General features: G+C 41.4%; 1 protein-coding gene across 1 annotated transcript in view; it reads right to left on the reverse strand.

The window, feature by feature from the left end:
- zfyve9a (zinc finger, FYVE domain containing 9a) overlaps positions 1–20858 on the reverse strand; it is a 29028-nt gene that overhangs the window by 2409 nt on the left and 5761 nt on the right. The window contains exons 2-18 of the mRNA XM_028592281.1: positions 18683–18785; positions 18223–18330; positions 15088–16532; positions 13387–13486; positions 12333–12509; positions 11530–11693; positions 10299–10428; positions 9802–9924; positions 8875–9030; positions 7630–7854; positions 6074–6156; positions 5714–5818; positions 3778–3928; positions 3494–3574; positions 2308–2470; positions 1375–1480; positions 193–369 (exon numbers count right to left, since the gene is read on the reverse strand). Coding sequence (XP_028448082.1) covers positions 193–369; positions 1375–1480; positions 2308–2470; positions 3494–3574; positions 3778–3928; positions 5714–5818; positions 6074–6156; positions 7630–7854; positions 8875–9030; positions 9802–9924; positions 10299–10428; positions 11530–11693; positions 12333–12509; positions 13387–13486; positions 15088–16532; positions 18223–18292 — 3456 coding nt within the window. The 5' untranslated portion in view covers positions 18293–18330; positions 18683–18785. The remainder of the gene's footprint in view (positions 1–192; positions 370–1374; positions 1481–2307; positions 2471–3493; positions 3575–3777; positions 3929–5713; positions 5819–6073; positions 6157–7629; positions 7855–8874; positions 9031–9801; positions 9925–10298; positions 10429–11529; positions 11694–12332; positions 12510–13386; positions 13487–15087; positions 16533–18222; positions 18331–18682; positions 18786–20858) is intronic.

A 20858-nucleotide genomic window follows, 5' to 3' on the forward strand; every position in this document is an offset into this window, starting at 1 on the left:
TTTCAGACAGCAGTGTACCTACATAAAAAACTAAAATAGTTCATTTACAGATAGCTGAAACAAACACATTATTGTCCCCTGTCTCTGCATTTTTCTTTTGCTTTCATCTGCAAACACGGTTTGTTTTAAGTGCTATAGATCAAGTTTGTTTGCTTGCAATAATGCCTCCGTTTCATCTGAACCGCCCCCCACCTGGTCCGAGTCCAGGGTAACCCTCAGTCCCAGTTTGGCCATGCCGTCCTCCTTCAGCAGCTTCAGGTGCGGACAGAGCGCCATGCAGAAAGCTCTCGCCACGTTCTCAGTCAGCCGGCTGTGGTCGGCCGGGTCGCTCAGACCTTTGGGTTGATCTTCACTCTGGAGGAAAAACACCTGAGGAAAAGAAACAATGTTTGGGTGTGCTTTTTAACACACACACACACACACACACACACACACACACACACACACACACACACACACACACACACACACACACACACACACACACACACACACACACACACACACACACACACACACACACACACACACACACACACACACACACACACACACACACACACACACACACACACACACACACAGTGTGTAATGTACACCACGCTAATGTAACCTTACATTAGAGCTGGGCGATAGAGAAAACCAAATATCACGATATTTTGGACCAAACACCTCGATATCGATACTATAGGGTTGACTATTGGTGCTTTCACAAAATATTTACACAATGAGATGTTTGACAAATAATCATCAGTAACGTGGATATAATGACTAAGTGGGTAAAGGCAAATAATAAAACAGCTAGAACCTAGTCTGCTAAATTCAGAAAATGACATCACTTTACTGTACTGCAGCCTTTAAAAACACAACACTTATGCCATATTACGATATGATATCCAAAATCTAAGACAATATCTAATCTTGTATCACGATATCGATATATAAAATCGATATACAGCCCAGCCCTACTTTACATACGCTAAGAGATTACTAGATTTATTTCATATTCGATTGTGACAAAGAAGTGGAAGAAAGAGTGTCCTCTTATGGTGTCCACATGGCCGAGCAGAAAAAGAACTTTTTTGGATAAACAAACTCTTTTTTTTCAACAGCTAAGGAACAGGAAAGAAACAAGGTCTTAAAGCTGCAGTAGACAGGTTTGCACATCAATTATGTGACATCATGTCAGTACAATACACAGTCCCTGACCCTGAGTTGTTGGTGAATAAAACCGTGCACCGTAGTTACTATTGTAGTAATTGTATCAGAATTTAATTTTGTCTCCGTTAAAAAGAGACCAGGCATTCAAACCAGCGGCTTCACTGTTTAGTTACAAATAAATGAATAAATGTTATAGTGTCCGCTGTATTGTACCTCTGTCCAGCGGATGACTTTGCCGTTGGCTTTAAACTCCGAGCCATGAAAGATCTTGACGCTGGTGATGGACTCCATGGACTTCCCATCGATGGGACTGATGACACTGAATAACCACAACACACAAAACAACAGCGTGTCATTAAACAGAGGATTTAGAAACAGAGCAAACAAATAAGTGTAAAGTGGAAGTAAAAGTGAGGAGCAAGACAAGTTTTAAAATCTGGGTGGGAGATTTCCTTTAGCCAGCTGCTCGGTTGGGGATCATGAGACTGTGGCTGGAATCGGGCCAACTTTCATTTTGATTTTGTTTTTCCTCTATACGAGAGCACAAAAGACTTTTTAAGACAAGTTAAGTTTGTCTATAAAAAAAAAAAAAATATTGAATATGGAAAATGTCCAAACTGGCAAAACATAAAGTGATATGATGGATTAGGGGGCCTCCTGCAACAAAAATATTTTGTTTAAATCACCACTCTAAATAAAAATAGTGTTTTATTTGCATCTTTTACTGGTGATTTTTGTATTTGTTCTATATGTTCTTGTGCTGCTTTTTGTGTTTTGCAGTTTGCTTTTTGTTTTATCTAGTGACATAGGGGTTAAAGCAGCTACTGTGCATATAATGAAGGGATATAACATCTGCTGAAAGGCCTCAATTATAGCCAATTGTGAAAAGTCACATTTAAAATGTGCAGATCTTATCAAGACTGCTGGAAAATTGATTGCATTGGTCTGTATCTCAAAGCCACGTCAAACCACATCATTCCACCCGGCTAAGATTTTCCTCCAGAGGGCTTCCTCGAGCATGCATTATGAGTTTTCATAGCAAAGTAGTAAAAGCAGCGGTTGGGAAGCTATCAGTTCAACTGTCCGTGAGATAAATGCATCTCGTTACTCCCCCCCTCCCCCTCCTCCCCCGTTCTCCCGTCTCACCCCTTGTTGAAGTTGTGGTCGTCCTCCGTCCATTGGATGTGGACGAGCTCCTGGTTCTCCTCCTGGTCCGCTTTACCGCATGTGATGCTGAAGTCCTTCATGTCCCTCAGGGCTTGGCGTAGACAGTCCATGGTCTCAGCTGTGATCTGGATCATCACACCGTCTAAGGGTGGAGACCAACAAAAAAAAAAAAGATGATCTATTAATTATCATGATACTTGTTGAAACAAAGAGTATGTTCATCTTTAAGTCGATTGACGGAAAATTACAAGTTATTGTTTAAAAAAAAAAAAAAAAAAAGGGACAAAGTCCACCGATTTTACACGTGAAGATCAGTTGACTTCATGAGGAGTATGATGATGCGGTCAGGGTTAGACAACTTAACACAAAGCTTGGTAAAAAAAAGAAAAAGAAATGGAGGTGTGTGCGTCCTGTCAGACGTGAGCATTTACCTGGCAAATGAAAAAATGTTCTTGGTGGAAATTATAGGAAGTGCAGCATTCAGCATTTTTGGAGCATAAATAATACAAGGACCCAAATGTCAAGACATCTCAGCCTCTGCTGTAAATTTTGACCAAACCCAAAAACTCTATTGGTAGTAAAAGACTACATCACTGGAGAATCCCTTTCAGTCATTCATCAAGAAAAGCACTGACTGCTCTCAGCTTGTCCAATGTGAGGATGTGCTGCTTTTGTTTTGTTTATATCGTAAATTGAAAATTTGGGTTTTTTGTTACCTTGGGCTTCAGTAAACTATTAAAAAAACAATTTAAAAAAAATCATCAGTTGCAGCTAGAAAAAACAGATGAGGATGTCTGGTTTTGGGGTACCCCGTTGTATCAAAGTACTTCAGCACAGTAATGCATTATTATTATTATTTCCCACAGCAGCATAATTTACCCAGAGATGTGAAAAATAGCTATAAAAACTACAATCTAACAGTTGGTAAATGTATATCTTCACATGTAAATGTATATCTTCTATCTCCAACTCCCCATTTTTAGCACTATTCATGAAGTTGTGCCAACACAACACATTATTCTTTGTGTGTGAGGCCTTTGTGAGGTAGCTTCATACAAATATTCTCATCCAATATTTCAGCATTTTTACAGCCTCATACAAATATTCTCATCCAATATTTCAGCATTTTTACAGCCAACATGTAGTTTGTTGTCACAGTTCTCACCTTCCACAATGCTGGTCTTGGCTAAGAAGCCCGACGAGGCTTTCAAAGCACCACTGAACACAAAGAAGCAGGCTCCAGTAACTAGAAAAAGTAATCACAACTTAAGTTCAACTTTGTGAATCAACAACTGATAGAGGTCAAATTATTTTCAGGTAAATAGACCGGACGAGAGAAATAATAACAGGCAGACAGGAGGAGAGCGCTCCAGACAACAAGCTGGACATGAAAACCAGACAGAGGGAGAGATAAAAGGAAATGTGACGAATCGGTTTCTGTGTCAGCACCTTTGCGAGGCTGGTGATGGATGCTGATGGCCTGCGTCTGGTAGTTCCCATCATCATTCTGGACACACACCAGGTGGGAGTCAGCCCGGTCGTTGAAACACGCCCCCATGGCCAGCACGTGTTCGTTGGACTTGTTCATGGCCTTCATCAGCTGCAAGGACAAATAATATCCATGTCTAATTAAGAAGCCCCTTTGGGTGTGCGTGCTGAGGAAAATGGGCTTAACAGAAGCGACCTGCCTTATCGCAGTGGCCTTGTGGGTAAAGTCCTCGACTTACACGGGATGGCATTGAGATGACAGATTGTGAGGAATGACGTTGACGACGGTGGGTATCAATAGTTGAAAGATCCCACATATTAAGTCAGTTAAATCCCCTGCCTCTGCATCACTCTGAAGCCATTCTTCTCAAAACAGGAATGAAACTGAAAATCTGGAGGGCTTTAACCACTTGCTGTGCTAAAGGCTTGCCTGCAAGCTGTTGAGAAACAGTCCCCACTTCACATTACTGGGTCCCATCTGTTACTGCATCAGCAGCCAAACGCTACAACCGGCACCACTCTCTCCACCCCAGCTTTCTTTCTCAGCCAAATTGTGCTTTGTGTGTGTATCACTTCTTCTGGTCGGACATTCATTCACACCCTCAAGGCAGCGGCGTTATAACAAGTCGGCAGCCCACGCCTAATGTTCAGCTGCAGGGACCCTGGAGAGTTTGTCACACATCACCTACACAGAATGAACATGTATGTGTATGTGTATGTGTGTGTGTGTGTGTGTGTGTGTGTGTGTGTGTGTGTGTGTGTGTGTTGATGTTCAGGGAGCTTAATAGGAGCCTCCTCCGCTGATGTCAGTCTGTTGGAGGGTTTAATTTGGTTAGAAAAATGATGTATGTATGATTTTGGGAGAAAAAAAAAAAAAAAAAAAAAAAAAAAAAACTCAAATGCGCAACACGAGACACAGCTCTGCTCTCTTCTCTCCACGTCTAGAAACTGTTTTTATGCAGAAATGTTTGAATTGGAATGTTTTAATTTTGGCCGGTGTTAACGCTGTCAATCAAACTCCAGACCAAGACCACGTGAAAGGAGGGCCTCACGCTGCTTACAATCAGACTCTGGTGGGGTTCCTGATAGACTACACCTTTGATGTTCCCTGCTGACAAACACCTCCACCTGTCCCCTGCATCCCTTTGATATTTGCAGCATATTTGTACATTTTCTATCCATCTATCATTTGTTGTACATATTGCATTTGGATATTGGTTAGGTTGTATATGCTACTGTGATATAAGCTATTCAAGCACTGTTCTGAAAGGGCAAACATTTCACTGCACAATGTGAAGATATGCTGACTATGTGACGAATAAACTAAAACTTCTTTATGATAGTATACATGTGGTTTCTAAATAACAACATGAACATGAATGGTTAAGTAAGCAATTGGAATAAGCAGCATATGCAAGATCATTTGGTAACCATGCACGCACATTATACATCGATGCATGCGCAGTAACTATCCCCCTGTAATATTACGCTAAAAGAAGCCTCTGTTTCTACCTGTTCGTCATTACTCATAACATGAGATTGAGTAGCCATCCCGAACAGCTCGTCTCATTATTCATTATATTAAATTAGATATCTTTGGGTTTTGGACTGTTGGTTATACGAAAACAAACCATTCGATAATGGGCTCTGGTTAAATTGCACTTGACATTATTATTTTTTTTTTATTTACAGTTTTATGGACTAACTACTCGTTAGCTGCAGTAAGCAGATATACTATCACAGTATAAGTACATTTATATCATGATATAGTCAATTTTCTAGAAAATCTATTGAGAAACTTTTGTTTATGGAGAGAATAACCAGATGAGGACCTCAGTTTTTGGACCTTGTTTTCAACTGATATGTGATGTTGTCAAACCAGATGCAGGATACTCACCTCATTGTAACGATTACTGGGGATCTTAATGCTCGTCTTTCTCACCTCCATGTCCACAACCAGACCTTTTACCACCGGTAGCGTGTACTGGTAGTTACGGAAGTCCTACGACAGGGACGGAAAAAAGTGAAGGATAGGAACACTATATTTTTTAAATTATAAGTCTGTAATGTAAGTACAATAAGTGAGAACACTTGGTAACATACTGTAAGTGACATCCCTGTTTGACTACACATATAATGCACTACATTTTGGAAAATGTAAATAAGGCTAATGCTATTTTTCAACAACATAAAGCAGAGCTCTTCAACCTTGAACATAAATAATAGAGCACAGGAAGAGAAAAACAAAGCAACTTACTGCGAGCAGATTCATGATAGTGTGACCGGTCTCTCCGAAGAGGGGTTTTCTGAAGCGAACACTGAACAACGGACACGGATAAACTGCAAAACAAAATTTTCAGTTGTTAATAGATCCACAATAGAACTGAATTCCTACTAACATGATCGATGATTTTTAATATCAAAGCTACTTATTTTTCCCCATTCATCAAGTGTCTCATTCAGTTGTCATGGAAATATATCCAATTCCTCAGCAAAATGATGCTAGTATTTAAATGATTTTAACATTTTGGGTTCAGCCTTGGTTAGAAAAAGTTACAGAAATATGGTCACAGAAATTTGTTTTATTTACTGTTATGGTCTTTGTTGCTGTTACACCATTTCTCCTTCTTTGGTAATTATTATTTTAAATGTATTAATTAATTTCATCAGTCTTGGTGCTTGGACTATTAGGGGTTTTCAGGTAAAAATAACTGCACAACATGCGTTTCCTGTGTTTTATGATTTAAATGCAAATGAACTGCACAAGAGACCCCACACTGACATCAAATACAGTGAACCGTGCCTGTAGTTAGGAGAACGCTCCTAATCCACAAGTGAAAAATAAGGCTGCTTTTTTTCCAGCAAGCAAAGCTCCTTAGATGACTATTTTTAGCCTTATCTCAGCAAACAGCTGGAAATAAGATCTCGCCACAAACTCATTAGCAATAAAAACCAATCTCAGCCTCAATCTGCAGTTCAGCGGGGATCCTTATACTGATTAGCTACCCAAACGTCTGCTGGTCACTGCTTAAGGTAAGAGATGAGAGAGCTACACGGTTTGTGTGGTGGATTCATTTCATGGTGATGGTAACATTTTGTGTTCAAGAGCCTCAGCTGTATGTGGCTTTGTTAATATATTCTATCCGAGCTCAGTGGAAGCAGGCAAGAGGCTTAGAAGAGCCAGCCGGCGCTCTGTGCCGGCAGGTCTGGGTGTGAGAGAAGGGGCTTTGGTGTTAGGAGGCGGCTCGCCAGTAAAACCCCTCACAAGGACTTTCTGGTTCATGTGAGAAACTGAGAAACACATGAGAGCAGGCTGGTTTGCTGACAACTGACATACTAAGCTCTCTAGATCAAGGTGGATCTTAATATTTTACCATATCATAATCCATCAAAGAGAGGACACCCACGCTCTTTGCTCTCCCTTTCACCAAATTTAACCTGGTCCCATTATACAAATAAACAATTACTACAAATATTTGTCTCCGAATCACTTCAGTTGAAGCCCACAATTCAATGCTGATTGAAGATTACTCGCCAGGGAAGCAAAAAAGAGAATTAAAACGACAACGCGACAGGCAAAGCAACAAGACCAAAGTTAATATTGGAGTGGCTAGAACAGCTGCGTGTAAACGATAATTGTTAATTTCAAGTTTGGCCACCGTAGGAGGAAGGGCTAGAAAGTAATATTCAGTTGGTTGTCATATACAATTTCAACCCTAGATGGGAGAAATTCTTACACAGTGTAGCTTTAAATTATACTTATTGTCCTATCACTTTTGCTGTATAGTGTGAACCCCAGTAGTCCTAACTCACATCGGTACTCTGCGCCCAGCCGCAGCATGAGGCGGATGGGGAAGACCTTGGCCCAGGGCGTTTCCCACTTCTGTATCAGGATGCCGAAGAGGTAGGGAGGGTTGGGCAGCAGCAGGTCCTGCAGCGATTGGAAGGAGGGGCTGATGTAGAGGAAGCCGCCGTGCTCCTTACTGCCCATGAAGCTCTGCATGAAGAATGAGTGACTCAGGTGGCTCAGCACGTTGCCTTTATGAGATGAGGAAGAAGGGGAGGGGAGGAGAGGAGAGAGAAGTAAGTGATATAGGAGATGTGAGTAGGAGAAGGGGGTAATGAAATAGGAGAGGGGGAGGCACAGCAGGGTAGTAGGCGAGGAAAAAGGAGTAATATAATAGGAGTTTCAGAAATGTATAAAAAGCAGGGAATGACATTAAGGAAATAGGAATAAAAATGAAGAGGATGAATTGGAAGAAAAGAGACAAACCAGAGTTCTCATCATCAGAAAAAAAGAGGCTTTCAATAGGCTTTCAGTGTATACATGGGATGTCTCTGTGCATAAGGAGTCTTGCTCAGTCTGTATTAAGTTCTAAACAATGAATACAAAGGTCTGCTCGCTTTACAGCCTCATATTACCTACAGAGGTTTTATGTTTCTAATTATCTGCGGGAGGGATCGCTGGCTTTAGATGCCACATAATGTAATAATGGCATGACAAAGCACTGGGACCTGCTAAAGCCAGCATTTCTTCCCAAGACCTGACTGACGGCGAGTTAATAAGGAACGACACGCATAATATGGCTCCCTTCCACCAGCCTAAAACTGCTCTGCTGTGAATATGAAAAAGGAAACGGCCTGAGGGGAGGGAGCCGTCAAAATCACCAGACATTAGCAGAGTTAAAAACGTTGGTGAGGTGTCACGCCTAGAGGGAGGCAACCTGACAGCAGGACGCTAATGTTTGGACCATTTTTCATGAAAAAGACACAGACACAGTACAGCAGCAGTAGACAGTAACCTGGTTTCCAAAAAGAGGACAGCTAGGTGCTTCGGTCGTCTCTACGGAACAAAAAGTAGAGCTGGAACATTTCCCCCTTACATTACACTACTTTAGAGTAAGCTCATTTTTAACTGGGCAGCACTTGACTGAGACAGGTAGACTCACCTGTTGACAGAACTACTAATGAGCTGCTATCTCCCCCCAAGAGGGGCACACGGTGGAGGTGGCCTAATTTCAGTGTGCCTCCTGGTGGAGCTGTTTGTTGTGTTCTTACCACTGAGGGCCTCCTGGTAGAGCTGCACAAAGTGAGTGAAGATGTCTTTCGGGACGGTCTTCTCATCAGGTAGACACTGGAGCAGAATGACCACCTCTGCCTGGCCAACGGCATGCATGCCCTTTGTTGTCAAGTACCAACACTTCCTGTTTACATCTGTGCGATAAAAGAATAGAAAACTAGTCTGTCATATCAGACATACAGGAGATAGTTACCAAGTTACATCAGAGCCATAAACATTTCATACGATCCTTTCAAACATTAGAAACGTGACAGTGAGTAAATAAACACTTTTATGTAAAAGTCATGATCGCAATCTTACTATTTCAGACCTAGCAACATATTTGTAAGGCTTCCAACATAAGTCTGAATTGAATGCATGTTTCTTTTCTTTTTAAGTAAACTTACATTTCCATACCTGCTAAGTGCATAGATGAATATAAGAATATCCAGCAAAGTACTTTACATACAGCATGAGAGCTAATAGGAATAAAGAGTAATAAATTAACGTTTTGTAATTCTATCCTTGTGCACTATTGCAGATTATACGATAGGCAGCAGAATTATCTAATAAATCATTACATTTATTAGTGAATTCACTGTGAGAAGGGATCCCTTGCTACATATTCCATGCCTGAAAAGGTTTTATAAAAAAATATGACATACAAAAAAATGAAAAATATGAATTTTGCTACTCAATAATTCACAGACAAAAGCTTAATAATGCACAATTAAAAATGTATGCAGTACAAATGTGTATTTTTCCTTTTCCTTAGATCATCATGAAATCAATAATTTACAAGCAGGTCCCCCACACTAATTTCTGCTCCTCCAAAAGTTCCTTATGTGAATAATGTTTTGACCTGCATATTTAAAAATGAATGCCCTAAACCGCTGTGGTAGGAAGGCACTGGCTGGGTGACTCACAGTTGACTAGCTTGACCATGGCGAGCAGATTAGCATTGAGCACGAAGACCAGGGGGTCTGGGCCTCCCTCCTCCAGCTGCTGCATGAGGACGATCTCTGATGGCCTCTCCTCCACTGCATAGTCTTAAAGTGAGGTGGAGCAAAAGGAGGAGAAGAGGGCAGAGGGAGGAGTCGAGGTAAAGTTAGATAAACAAACAGGAAGAACGAAGGATGAGAGAGGGGTGGAAATGTCAGAGTGAGGATGATAAAGGAGTCGCATGTGAGGTTAGAGAAGGAAATGATGATCAGATTTGGATAACAGCTAGAGACCCTCCGAGTCATTTAAAAACATCATCACTGCATTCCCATGAACAAATCCTCTCCTCCCCCGTTGGCAATGAGTGTTTGAGACGTGAGCCATGATACAGAGCACATGTAAAACCCAATTAACAAGCACAAACACAGCAGCTGACGGAGCAATGAGGAGGCAGCAGAATGGTGAGGATGAGGGCAAGCACCTGTGATGTGGCCTCCCGTACCTCCTTTGACTCCGGTGGAGATGAGGATGGGAGGGAGCCCGTCCTCCGGGATCAGACTGAGGGAGCTACCCACGGGGCTGCCCACCGGGGCGACAGGGGTATGGGCTGCCTGGGGGAGGAGAGGAGGGGTGGGGGTGTAGGGTGAGATGTAGTTTATAACACACAGTGAGATGCAGTATCCAAAAGGGTTTTATATGGCTGTGATTATAGGTACATCTGGGTGCCATTAATACAAGATTAATACTGCGAGAGGCCAACATTATTCTGACTTTTAGTTCTGTACAAGTGAAATTCCCTCACAAACACTGAAAGAAGCTCAATTGCTATCCAAACTCACACTTTGTAACGCAAGCTTTCTGTCTCCAAGTCCAACCTGTCGTCGCCAAGACCAAAATAAAATTACTTAAGCAATGTCACTTTTATGAGATTTGATAAAGCGCCTCCAGAGCCACAGACGGACAACATACAACTGTTTTTACAGGTTCAGTAGTACTCACTGTGACTAGTAAATTGATTTTGACTAGAAAGACAGACAGATACTTTATTGATCCCCAAGGGGAAATTCAAGATTTGACACATTATAATGCACTTAATCAAGAAAACTTATCAAACTACAGTAGGAGCCCCAGTTCACCACTTTTCCACTGTTACTCGTGAACTACAGAAGTCAATTTACTGACATTTAAACCTTATGCAGTAAATTCAAATTCACACATTACTGAGTTCATGCCATTTTGACCTTCATGGAGTCATGTGAAAGTCTGATTTAATCCTCAAGTTCTGTCTGCATAGCATCATCAGGCCATCTGAGATGAAGTCATTTAAAAGCTTCAAGAATCATTATGTTTAACAGGCCATGAATCATCCTAAAAGTTGGCATTTTGGCATTCAGGTCCAATGAGTGTACAAGCAGCACAACCACAGAAATGACCACATTCAACTTGCTGTTCTGTTATTTGTTGTGAGGCAAACTTTAACGTATTTTCCTTTAAGCACATTAGTCGATTGGGATTTCTACTGATTAAGCAAGCAATGAATGTTTCCTTTGAACGGTTTATTGCAGTCTGTGACCTAGCCAGTAAACAACCAAGAATCCCACAGAAAGAGTTCTATGTGGCTTCCTTCAGCTTACTGTGAAGTAGCTAATATGACCATAACAAGCTCCCCTAATAGCATTAGCTGTGGGGAATGTTTTTCGTGCCAAGCCTACCTCTGAGGATTCAGAAGTGGAGGATTTGTTTGAATACGCTGAGATGGCCAGTGACTGGGAAGGGGCTGGGCTGGAGGTTGGAGGTTTGGGAGACTCTGATGTGTCTCCATTAGGTAGCAACCCATCAGAAAACCACACCCTCCTCTGCTCCCGTGTCAGAGACCCTAAAGGTGAGAGACCGACAGTGAAACACCACAAGGTTACATAAATGAAAACTGTATGCAAGCAAACCCTTACCAGTACTAGCAAAAAAACTTTCAGGAAAATACTTATTCAGGAACTAGAGTGCGGATCGGGCCGCATTTTTCTGTCCGAGCCTGGCCTGCCCTCGACAGAGCAGTAACCGAACCCGACCCGAGCCCGACAGGCATTAAGATATTTATGTCTGAGCCCGATGCGAGCCAGACACAGTTAAAATCTTTTAAAATCAGTACAAAAACTAAATTCTCACACTAATGACACATGTACGTTTGTTTGTGTGGAAAGCCCGCTTTTATTAAGCAACTGTAGGAAGGCATTCAGAAATGTCAACAGATGAGCGCATCAGCGCACACGGGGCAACAAGCGCACATTATTAAATTGAAAATGTTCAATGTCTGATGTGACCGAGCCGAACATCATTTCTAAATATCTGTCCAAACCCAGTCCGGCCTGTCGGGTCCCGTCGGGCTCGGGTCGGGTATCCATCCTCTATCTGAACACCCTGATCACATTCACACAGTTCCACTTTAAAAGAAGTGGAGACAGAATGTCACTGTAAAATAAAGAGCAAAGAGCATTTTTATTCTTGGTAAAGGTTGTACCCTCACTGCCAGCCTGTTTCAGGACTCCCACGGGCACCATGACGGTAGGAGGAGGGGAGCTGAGCACCCCGGAGGCCTGGGCCTGCTGCAGAGGGGGGATGGTGGAGCAGTACTCCGCTGGGTTGTTGGGGTTCGGACTCTGGTTGCTTCCAGTGGCCGTTGTCTCACATGATTGAGCTGACAGAGACCGAAAACGCCATTAGTATAAGTTAGGAAAAATGCATATGTGTGTGTGTGTGTGTGTGTGTGTATATATATATATATATATATATATATATATATATATATATATATATATATATATATATATATATATATATATATATATATATATATATATATATATATATATATATATATATATATATATATATATATATACATATATACATACACACATACATATATACACACATATATACACACATACATACACATACATATATGTGTGTGTGTGTGTATATATATATAGATGACTACTGCTAATAAAGGTATGTCAAGTACAGTAACTAGGGCTCTGTTCCAATAAGTGGCCCAGTAGCCATTCAGTGAGCCAGAGGGCTCACCTGAATGAAATGCTGTCGTAATTAACGATATTAATTACACCTGAGATTTTCCTGCTATGACATGTCAAAATGTCTGTGAAAAGGCCTATTTATACAGCAGCTGTTGCCCATTACCATACTTTATACAGTTTAACACTCTTCATGTATACAATAACAATTACAGTATCATACTGCTGCAACGGTTTTCTTTTGAATTTATCTCATTTCTGTCAGGCGAAAGAGTCATACTGTAGCTTAAGCTTAGCTTAACCATAGTTCAAATACATCTCAAGATTAACCCTTTCGGTATTGTTTTTAACTAAAGAAGCAAAAAAAGTATTTCTTTGTGGACCGTTATTTTGAACCTCTTCTGCTTTCTCTCCTTAAAAATGATGAAACTAAAGTCCTTCAATGGAGTAGTCTCTTCAGTTGCATCCATGTATAGAGTGAACATATAATAGAACATATAAATTGGAATGAATTAACTTTCTACTTCCAGTGATACTCACCACTCGTCAGAGCAGAATGACAGGTGACACAGACGCGAGCCTCCTTCCTGTCCATGTACATGAGCCTGCACTTCAGGCTGCAGCACGTCGCACAGAACACCTTAAAAACAAAGAAAATTAGTTGTACTACATTCCTACAAAAGGATGAGCACACTGGAAGAAAAACATTTCTACAAATGATTCTACTTTGATGATTTCTAAAAAGGTGAACAATTGAAAATAAGTTGTGATTAAGTGTGCAGCAAATGTACCATTTTATGGCTATTGAGTTGTTGTACTTTGCCAGGGCTTCAACGAGCTGCAGCTGTGTACAGGGCACTTTACATTCAATGGATTAGCACCTCATTACACATCATTATCCAGTAACATTCAGAGCCTCACAGCACCATCATAAACTGGTTTGTGGATCTACCGGTCTGGTGGTGGGTGCACGGAGAATCCCGCTGAGTCTATTGTTGGCTGCCCAAGTGTTAGTCACTACTGCAGTGCCAGCTCTTCCCTGCTCAAGTGGCAGAGAGTGTGTTTTTTCTTTTTACAATCATGGGAAATTAAGTAGCAGTCCGGTGATTTTCCAGTGCAGTGTCAGCGACCACATCTTTCGTTTAAAGCACTGTGCGGACACCCCGCTGTGTGTGTGGGTGGTCATAATGCTAGAAAGCTACCTTCACACCAACGTGAGTTGATCTGCAAAGAAAGGCCGAAAAGGAAAGCATCTATCAAACTTCATTTATTTTACCTCCTTACTCAACACAGCCCAGCAAAGCAGCTCCTTTAACAATACTCTGTTTGGAATATGACTCTGTATGTATTTTAAAAGTTGAAATGCATTTCTCATATTTTTCTCCTTTCACGCATGATTTCTTTGTCTTTACGCTGTTTATCCTGTTTTTTTGCAGTAGTGTTTTATACATTTTATTTATGTACATTTTATTTGAACTGGAAGATGTACTGCAACATAACTGCTTGACTGTGAAACATTACATTATTAATGGATAATTAAAATAACCATTAGTTACAGCCCTAGTGTCCATGTCATTTTGTTCTTGACAAAGATCCTACAAGGCTACTCACTCGTAAGAAAACCCAGGATGAAGATGCTACTATGTAATTTTTAGTGCATATTTTGCAGACGCTTTGCTTTCTCTAAACCAACCTTGAAAGGTCAATATCATTTGGCAATTCCCAGAATGCCCTGTGACAAAACTCCCAGGAGAGGTGTGAATTTTATTATTATTATTGGAGAACAAGCAGGTGGGGAAAGAAATAATGAGAACAAGCAGGCAAGCTTTTTGGCAAGAGTTTTTCAATGGCATGTACCTTACTCTTAATACAATATATCTCATGGATACACTGCATTCTGGTCTATTAGTCTATACAGGCCACTGTAGGGTTACGAAATGTATCCCTTCTTATTTCTGAATGATTGTTTAAAATTTGTGCAAAATTGAGTCTCTTTTTTGTTTTTTTGGAGGGGCTCAACCCAAAAAAAACTTTTCTATTGATGCTTTAGATTTAAAAAGATAATTATTGTAAGTGTGGCTGCACTTCAGTCAATTATTATGGGATTATGGTATTATAAATACACCAACCAATAAATCACCAAACAAGAAATGCCAGGTTGCTATAAACATTGTTTTTTTAGTGTGATACAGGGTTTTAGGTTAGATGTTCACATAAAAGCAGCTCTAGCGCTCCACTGACCTTGCCACAGGCCCTGCAGTGGTGCCTCCTCTTGGTAAAGGTGAACTTGACATCACATTTCATACAGACAGGAGCCTGGGAGTCAGGCACCCACACAGGGGCAACCTCCCCCAGGGAGCTGGCAGGTTTCCTGCACAGGGTTCCCAGTTGGCCTGCCTGGAGGTCATTGTCTGGGCTTTCTGAAGGCACCAGGGGAAAAGAGTGGACAATACCATCTCCGTTCACCCCGACTGCACTCTGATCAGACCCGCTTGGTGTAGTTTCAGAGGGTGTGCCTCTCCAACACTGGTTCTCCTGGTTTTTGTTCCTGCTGATGGCAGACGGGCCAAGCTGATTTTGTACCTGGCCCGACAGCGGCTGTGGGATTTGGAGCTTGAGGCTGACTGGCTGCTTTGGTCGTGCCCCTCCGTAGGGAACACTGACCGGCTGCAGCCGTTTGTTGTTGAGTTTTGGTTGGATGCTACCTGACCCCACTGCTCCTCCATCGCTGCTCTCTTGTTTGCTTTCCTCCATTTCTTTCTCCTCAGTGACAGAGTCCTCTTTGGAGGGGACAGGAGAGGGAGAAAAGCCCTCCTCCTCCTCCTCCTCCTCTGTCTCTTTGAGTTTAGAATGATTACTGTTCTCCTGCTCCAAACCATTGGGAAGGCTTACTATTCTGAGGAGTTGGTCTATCTGTCCCTCTGGGCCACATCTCCTCTCATTCTCCACTCCAACCCATACAGGAGGAGATACACCATTCTCATCCACCTCACAACCAACCTGAACGTATCTCCCCCTATTCAACAGACTTTCTACCTGCTCCTCTTTTAAGTTTGCAGTTTGTTTTTCTTGACCTTTGTCCTGTAAAACAGCTGTACTAGCCCCCTCTTTGACACCTTCCCCATTTTGTGTTGTTGGTTCCACAGTTTCTTCTTCGTGTCCTAATCCAAGCTCAAAAGTAAAGTGAGTGGAACTAACAGTGGAGCTTCCTCCTCCTCCTGCTGCTGAGGAAGAGCTCTCCTCCTGATGAGGTTTAGCCTCCTGGCCTGAAGCACCAGGCTGGTTGTCTGGAGGAGAATGTATCTCCTTGCTGAGCCCATCCAGTTGTGGGCTTGCAGGGCTGGAAGGGCAGCCATTCTCCACAGCAGTACAGGCCGTCACAGGGGGCGGCGAGAGGTCGTCTGTGCCCACCAGTTTGCCAATGTTGGGCTGGGGGAGGGGTGGGCTATGGACGTCTGCCGGCCTCTCCTCTAACCAAGATGGAGGTTCGGGACCGGGATGTCTTTTAGGGTCGACCCCCGGCGAGGCACTGGAGGAGGAGTCGGGGAGGGTTTTGAACGGCAGTTGACTCTCCTGGGGACTGAGCTCTGCATGGGCCAGTGCTGGGTTCAGAGAGAGCAGGTGGGCTGGTGGGGCCAGGATCTGGGTCCACTTGGCATCCGAGAGAATGGGATTGTCTGTCTCATCTGGCAGAGAAAGAGGAGAAGAAAACGATTATATGGATCTCATGTTGCCTTATTTGTCATAAAACTTTAGTCTTTAGAAGAGGTGTAAGTTACTGATCCAATAATAATGCTCCACTGCATAAGTCACATTTTACGCTCATTTTTTAGGATAGCTTGCATGTAGGGCTGGGTATCGGTACCTTTAAAAAAAAGGTATCAACCAGAATAATCCAGTACCAAGTAGTAATGAAACTTCTCCAGTAAAAAACCTGTATTCTATCCTTTTTGTAAATCTAGAAAAAATTACTATTAGTATGGTTTTGCTCGCAGCCAATTACAAGTGTTCTTTGATCTAATGCGTGATATAGGCCCACTACCACAAAAGCTACGACCCATACAGTCTGTGATGTGGAGAAGTCGAGTGCGGTGCATTAGACAGTTCAGCGTCCCGAGATGCCAACAAAATGGTCGATAGTATGGCTGTACTACACACCTGTGGAGCCTTATAAAAATAAATGCATAAAATGCAGAAGGATTCATTCAAATTAAGAACTCTATTGATTTCGGTCTCATTTTAAGGGTACTGGTTTTGGTACTGGCATTGTAATTTTGTCAAACAATACCCAGCCCTACTTGCAGGTTTCTTGTCATGTTGAAGACATGAAACTGAAAATCAGAAGGGGCTACCAGCAAAGAGATCATAAACCTACAATAGCAAGACAGGCAGCCTCAAATTAACTGCCACAGAGAACTAATAGAATGATATACATTCCCAGGTGATTGGAAGAGCTAAAAATGGCTGGAACAAACCAGGGGACAAATTGAGAAATGAGGTTGGCATGGAGTGGGAAATTAGTGTGTGGATGGCCTGGGAAATTCTGAGAAAGTGGGCCAAGCGGCTCGGTCACACCTGGGAGCCATCAGTCAAGCTGGCACATGAATGCTGTGTAATACGAGCGGAAATTCTTAATAATATTTATTCAAAAAGACTTTCTCACATAGCCATGTCAGTGCTCTCCTGCCTCCACTGGAATTCATGCTTAGCTGTTTTAGAGAGATCCAAGCACATATTCACTCACACAGAGTAAATCTGCCAAGCTGGATCTCTGGCATAAGACACACACATAATCACGCACAGCCAAAATACACACTGAACTCACAGTACTATCAAAATATGCTGTGTGATGAACTGGCATTTTTAAAATCCAGAAAAAGAGCATCCTTATCTCTATAATAAGCAGACTGTTTGTACTGTGGAGCTGGAAGCATACATATACACAGCTTAATAATGCAGTGTTTATTTTACATTCACCATAAATAAACTCTGTGGAAGCAGAGTTTCAAAAACAGGCCCTAACACAATTTCTTCCCTTATTGTGAGCATTAAGTGTGAAGAAAAGGAAAGATTCTTGTCTTGCACCAATTACACAGTTTCACACAAACCCAAGGGACATTGATAATCCAATTAGTCCTATTCCCTCTTAGCACACCAATCAATCACCTGTAAATGTTACTCAAACTCATTGGATGGTGGCCGATTGTCTGACACCTTGTTGATTTACTCATGGGCTACAGAATAGCATCCTGACCACAGCTTCTCCGAAACTTCAATTTCACAGCTACACCTTGTGCTATCCGTCTTTTCTCAAGCATAAAGACTCACTATTTGTGCCTGTCTCGTCTCCACATTCAATAAAACAGAGCAGCTCACCTTCGTTCTGCTCAAACTCGTCAAGCACCTTGTCCAGGTTGAAGGCCTCGGCCTGGAAGTAATTCTCCATGGGTCAGGAAGCTCCACCCTGCCGACGACCGTGTGAACCTAGAAGCAGGATGAGCATGTCCTTAATACCAAATCCGTTCGCATTTCCATACTGGATGCACATGTCCCCCACGGCCTGAATCATATCTCCTTTTTTATATCTCAATTTAATATGATTTGTTTAAGTAGAAACAAAAGATACAATAAATGAAATAGTAAAACAGTATGCAAAGTCATGTCAAAAGTTAAATTTCCAACTTGGCTTCATCCTCTGCACCACAACCTTGTAAAGCCAAGCACCCAAAGCCAGCAGGTCTTCATTATTTTCTCTGAATTTCTGACTCCAGTGAAACTCCTGTGTATAGTATGCATTTAGCCTTGAAATAATGCCCCTCTCTCCGTCAGTCCTCACCTACACAGAGGTCCTCCTCAGCAGTCCCAAGTGGTTTTTTTCTCAGTGGATTTCCCTCTCAGTTCTCACTTCATCCAGTTTGGCAAGCGCCCAGCGCCCACACCTTAGACATAGAGGGAAACACCGTTGAGTAAAAGTGCTGCTTCTCAACCTGTGTGGCAATGCATGCTGCTAGTTTCACTACAAGGTGATACAATGAGTATGGTTACAGCATTTCCTACATGCTCAGAATATGAACTTTAAATTATAGAAAAGTAAAGCCAGCTAAGTGACTGCTCTGTGCTTAATATCTAATTTCCTGTGAGTGAAAAGTGTGTATATTTACATCTGAATTGTATTTATTGTAAGGTTAAAGCTGGCATTTTTTAAAATAAAAATATTACCTTTAAAACACAAGACAAGGTCAAACCTCACAATTCATTTAGAAATAAATTTGCCATTTTCAAGTAGAGCTGACATGATTTGTCAAATAATTGATCAATCAGCAGAAAATTAAATCAGCAACAATTATGACAACTGATTAATTTTTTCAAGCAAAAATGTTTTTTGTTTTTTTTACAATGACCGTTTTTCAGCTCAAGATTTTATTCTTTTTCTTTGCCATATAATAGTTAAATGAATATCTTTTGGGTATTGGACTGTTTGTTGGATAAAACAAACAATTTAAAGATTTCACTAACTCTGGGAAATTATAATGGGCATTTTCTTTTATTATTTTATGTTAATTTATACCCCAAATTATTAGTTAGTTGCAGACATACTTTCAAGCATGATACACATTGATGCGATTATTTTCTTTATTTCAACATAGGACAGCTCAAAGTTAAAACGTACAATATGTAATTGTCTGCCGCTAGGGATCGAAACAATGGACGTAAACCATAAACACGGCCTTTTGATGACGTTGTGATGTTGCGTGGGAAAATGGGAGTTGTCCTCGTTAACCACCATTGCCGATTAAAATGCATCCGTTCACAGACAAGATAATCTATAACATTTATTCACGTTACATTTAGCAACATTTATTTGTGTCATGTCATACTAATAAAATAGATAAAGTTTTTCTTGATTCTATTTGTAGTGGTAGCGGACCAGGTGACTAACATTACGTGGTGAATTTAATCGAGGGGCAGCCCAGCACTGTTGACCATGGTCAAACTAACAATCTAAAACTAAACTAAAAATAAATTTATGAGCGTGCTGAACATGGTTTTAACCTTATATTGTTATGGTAAGGTTTAGTCACCAAGCACTAGCATGAGCCACTTGTCAATGTAGCACATTGTAGTAATTATTTAAGTATATCAATAAATAAGGTCTCTACTGTATTACTGTGTGGCAAAGTGGCATGTAATTACTGAAACAATAATGCTGTGTGGCAGAAAGAAATGCTGAGTATAATTCCTTGACATTGTATGCTTTACAATTAGTCTCTGATCATCTGGTGTTTCCCGTGTTTTGACATTAGTTAGACAAATCGAAGGTTCTATGATGCCATTGACAGGCGACCCAACGACACAGTCCGTGTCATTGATTCAAATGACACGGTTTGAACATTGTTGGGAACATTTGGGATATTGTAAGTAAGTACACAACTCAACAAAATATATACCATAGGTATAATCGTTTGAGAGATTTTAATGCAGAAATATTACATATTATATCTTTACTGTCTCCACCCATCACGCTGATGATGAATCAGAACAAAATCTTAGATAAGTGTGGGACACTTTAGTTCATGAACACCACCTTGCATCAATTGATAATACAGAACATTTAGCGTTGTGTGTATTGCACATTATCATACAAAGTAAACCATTACCCATCCACGCTCTACAAGATAATCAGAGTCATGAATGGAAAACAGCTGAAGCCTGAATCACTGCAGAGTAAACCTGCCCAGTCTGTCCTTGCTGAGGAGGAGACCTTGGAGTGAGGATATGGTGTGTGTGTGTGTGTGTGTGTGTGTGTGTGTGTGTGTGTGTGTGTGTGTGTGTGTGTGTGTGTGTGTGTGTGTGTGTGTGTGTGTGTGTGTGTGTGTAAATGAGTAACAGCCATGCTGAACTTCAGGGTCATTCTCATAAGGACGAGAGCGACCAAGGATTACACCAGAGACCAGATATTCCGCAGAGCGAAGGGCTTGAAAAAAATAGAGAGAAAAAAAAAAAAAAAAAAA

The sequence above is a fragment of the Perca flavescens genome, chromosome 12, assembly GCF_004354835.1.
Source record: "Perca flavescens isolate YP-PL-M2 chromosome 12, PFLA_1.0, whole genome shotgun sequence".
NCBI lineage: Eukaryota > Metazoa > Chordata > Actinopteri > Perciformes > Percidae > Perca > Perca flavescens.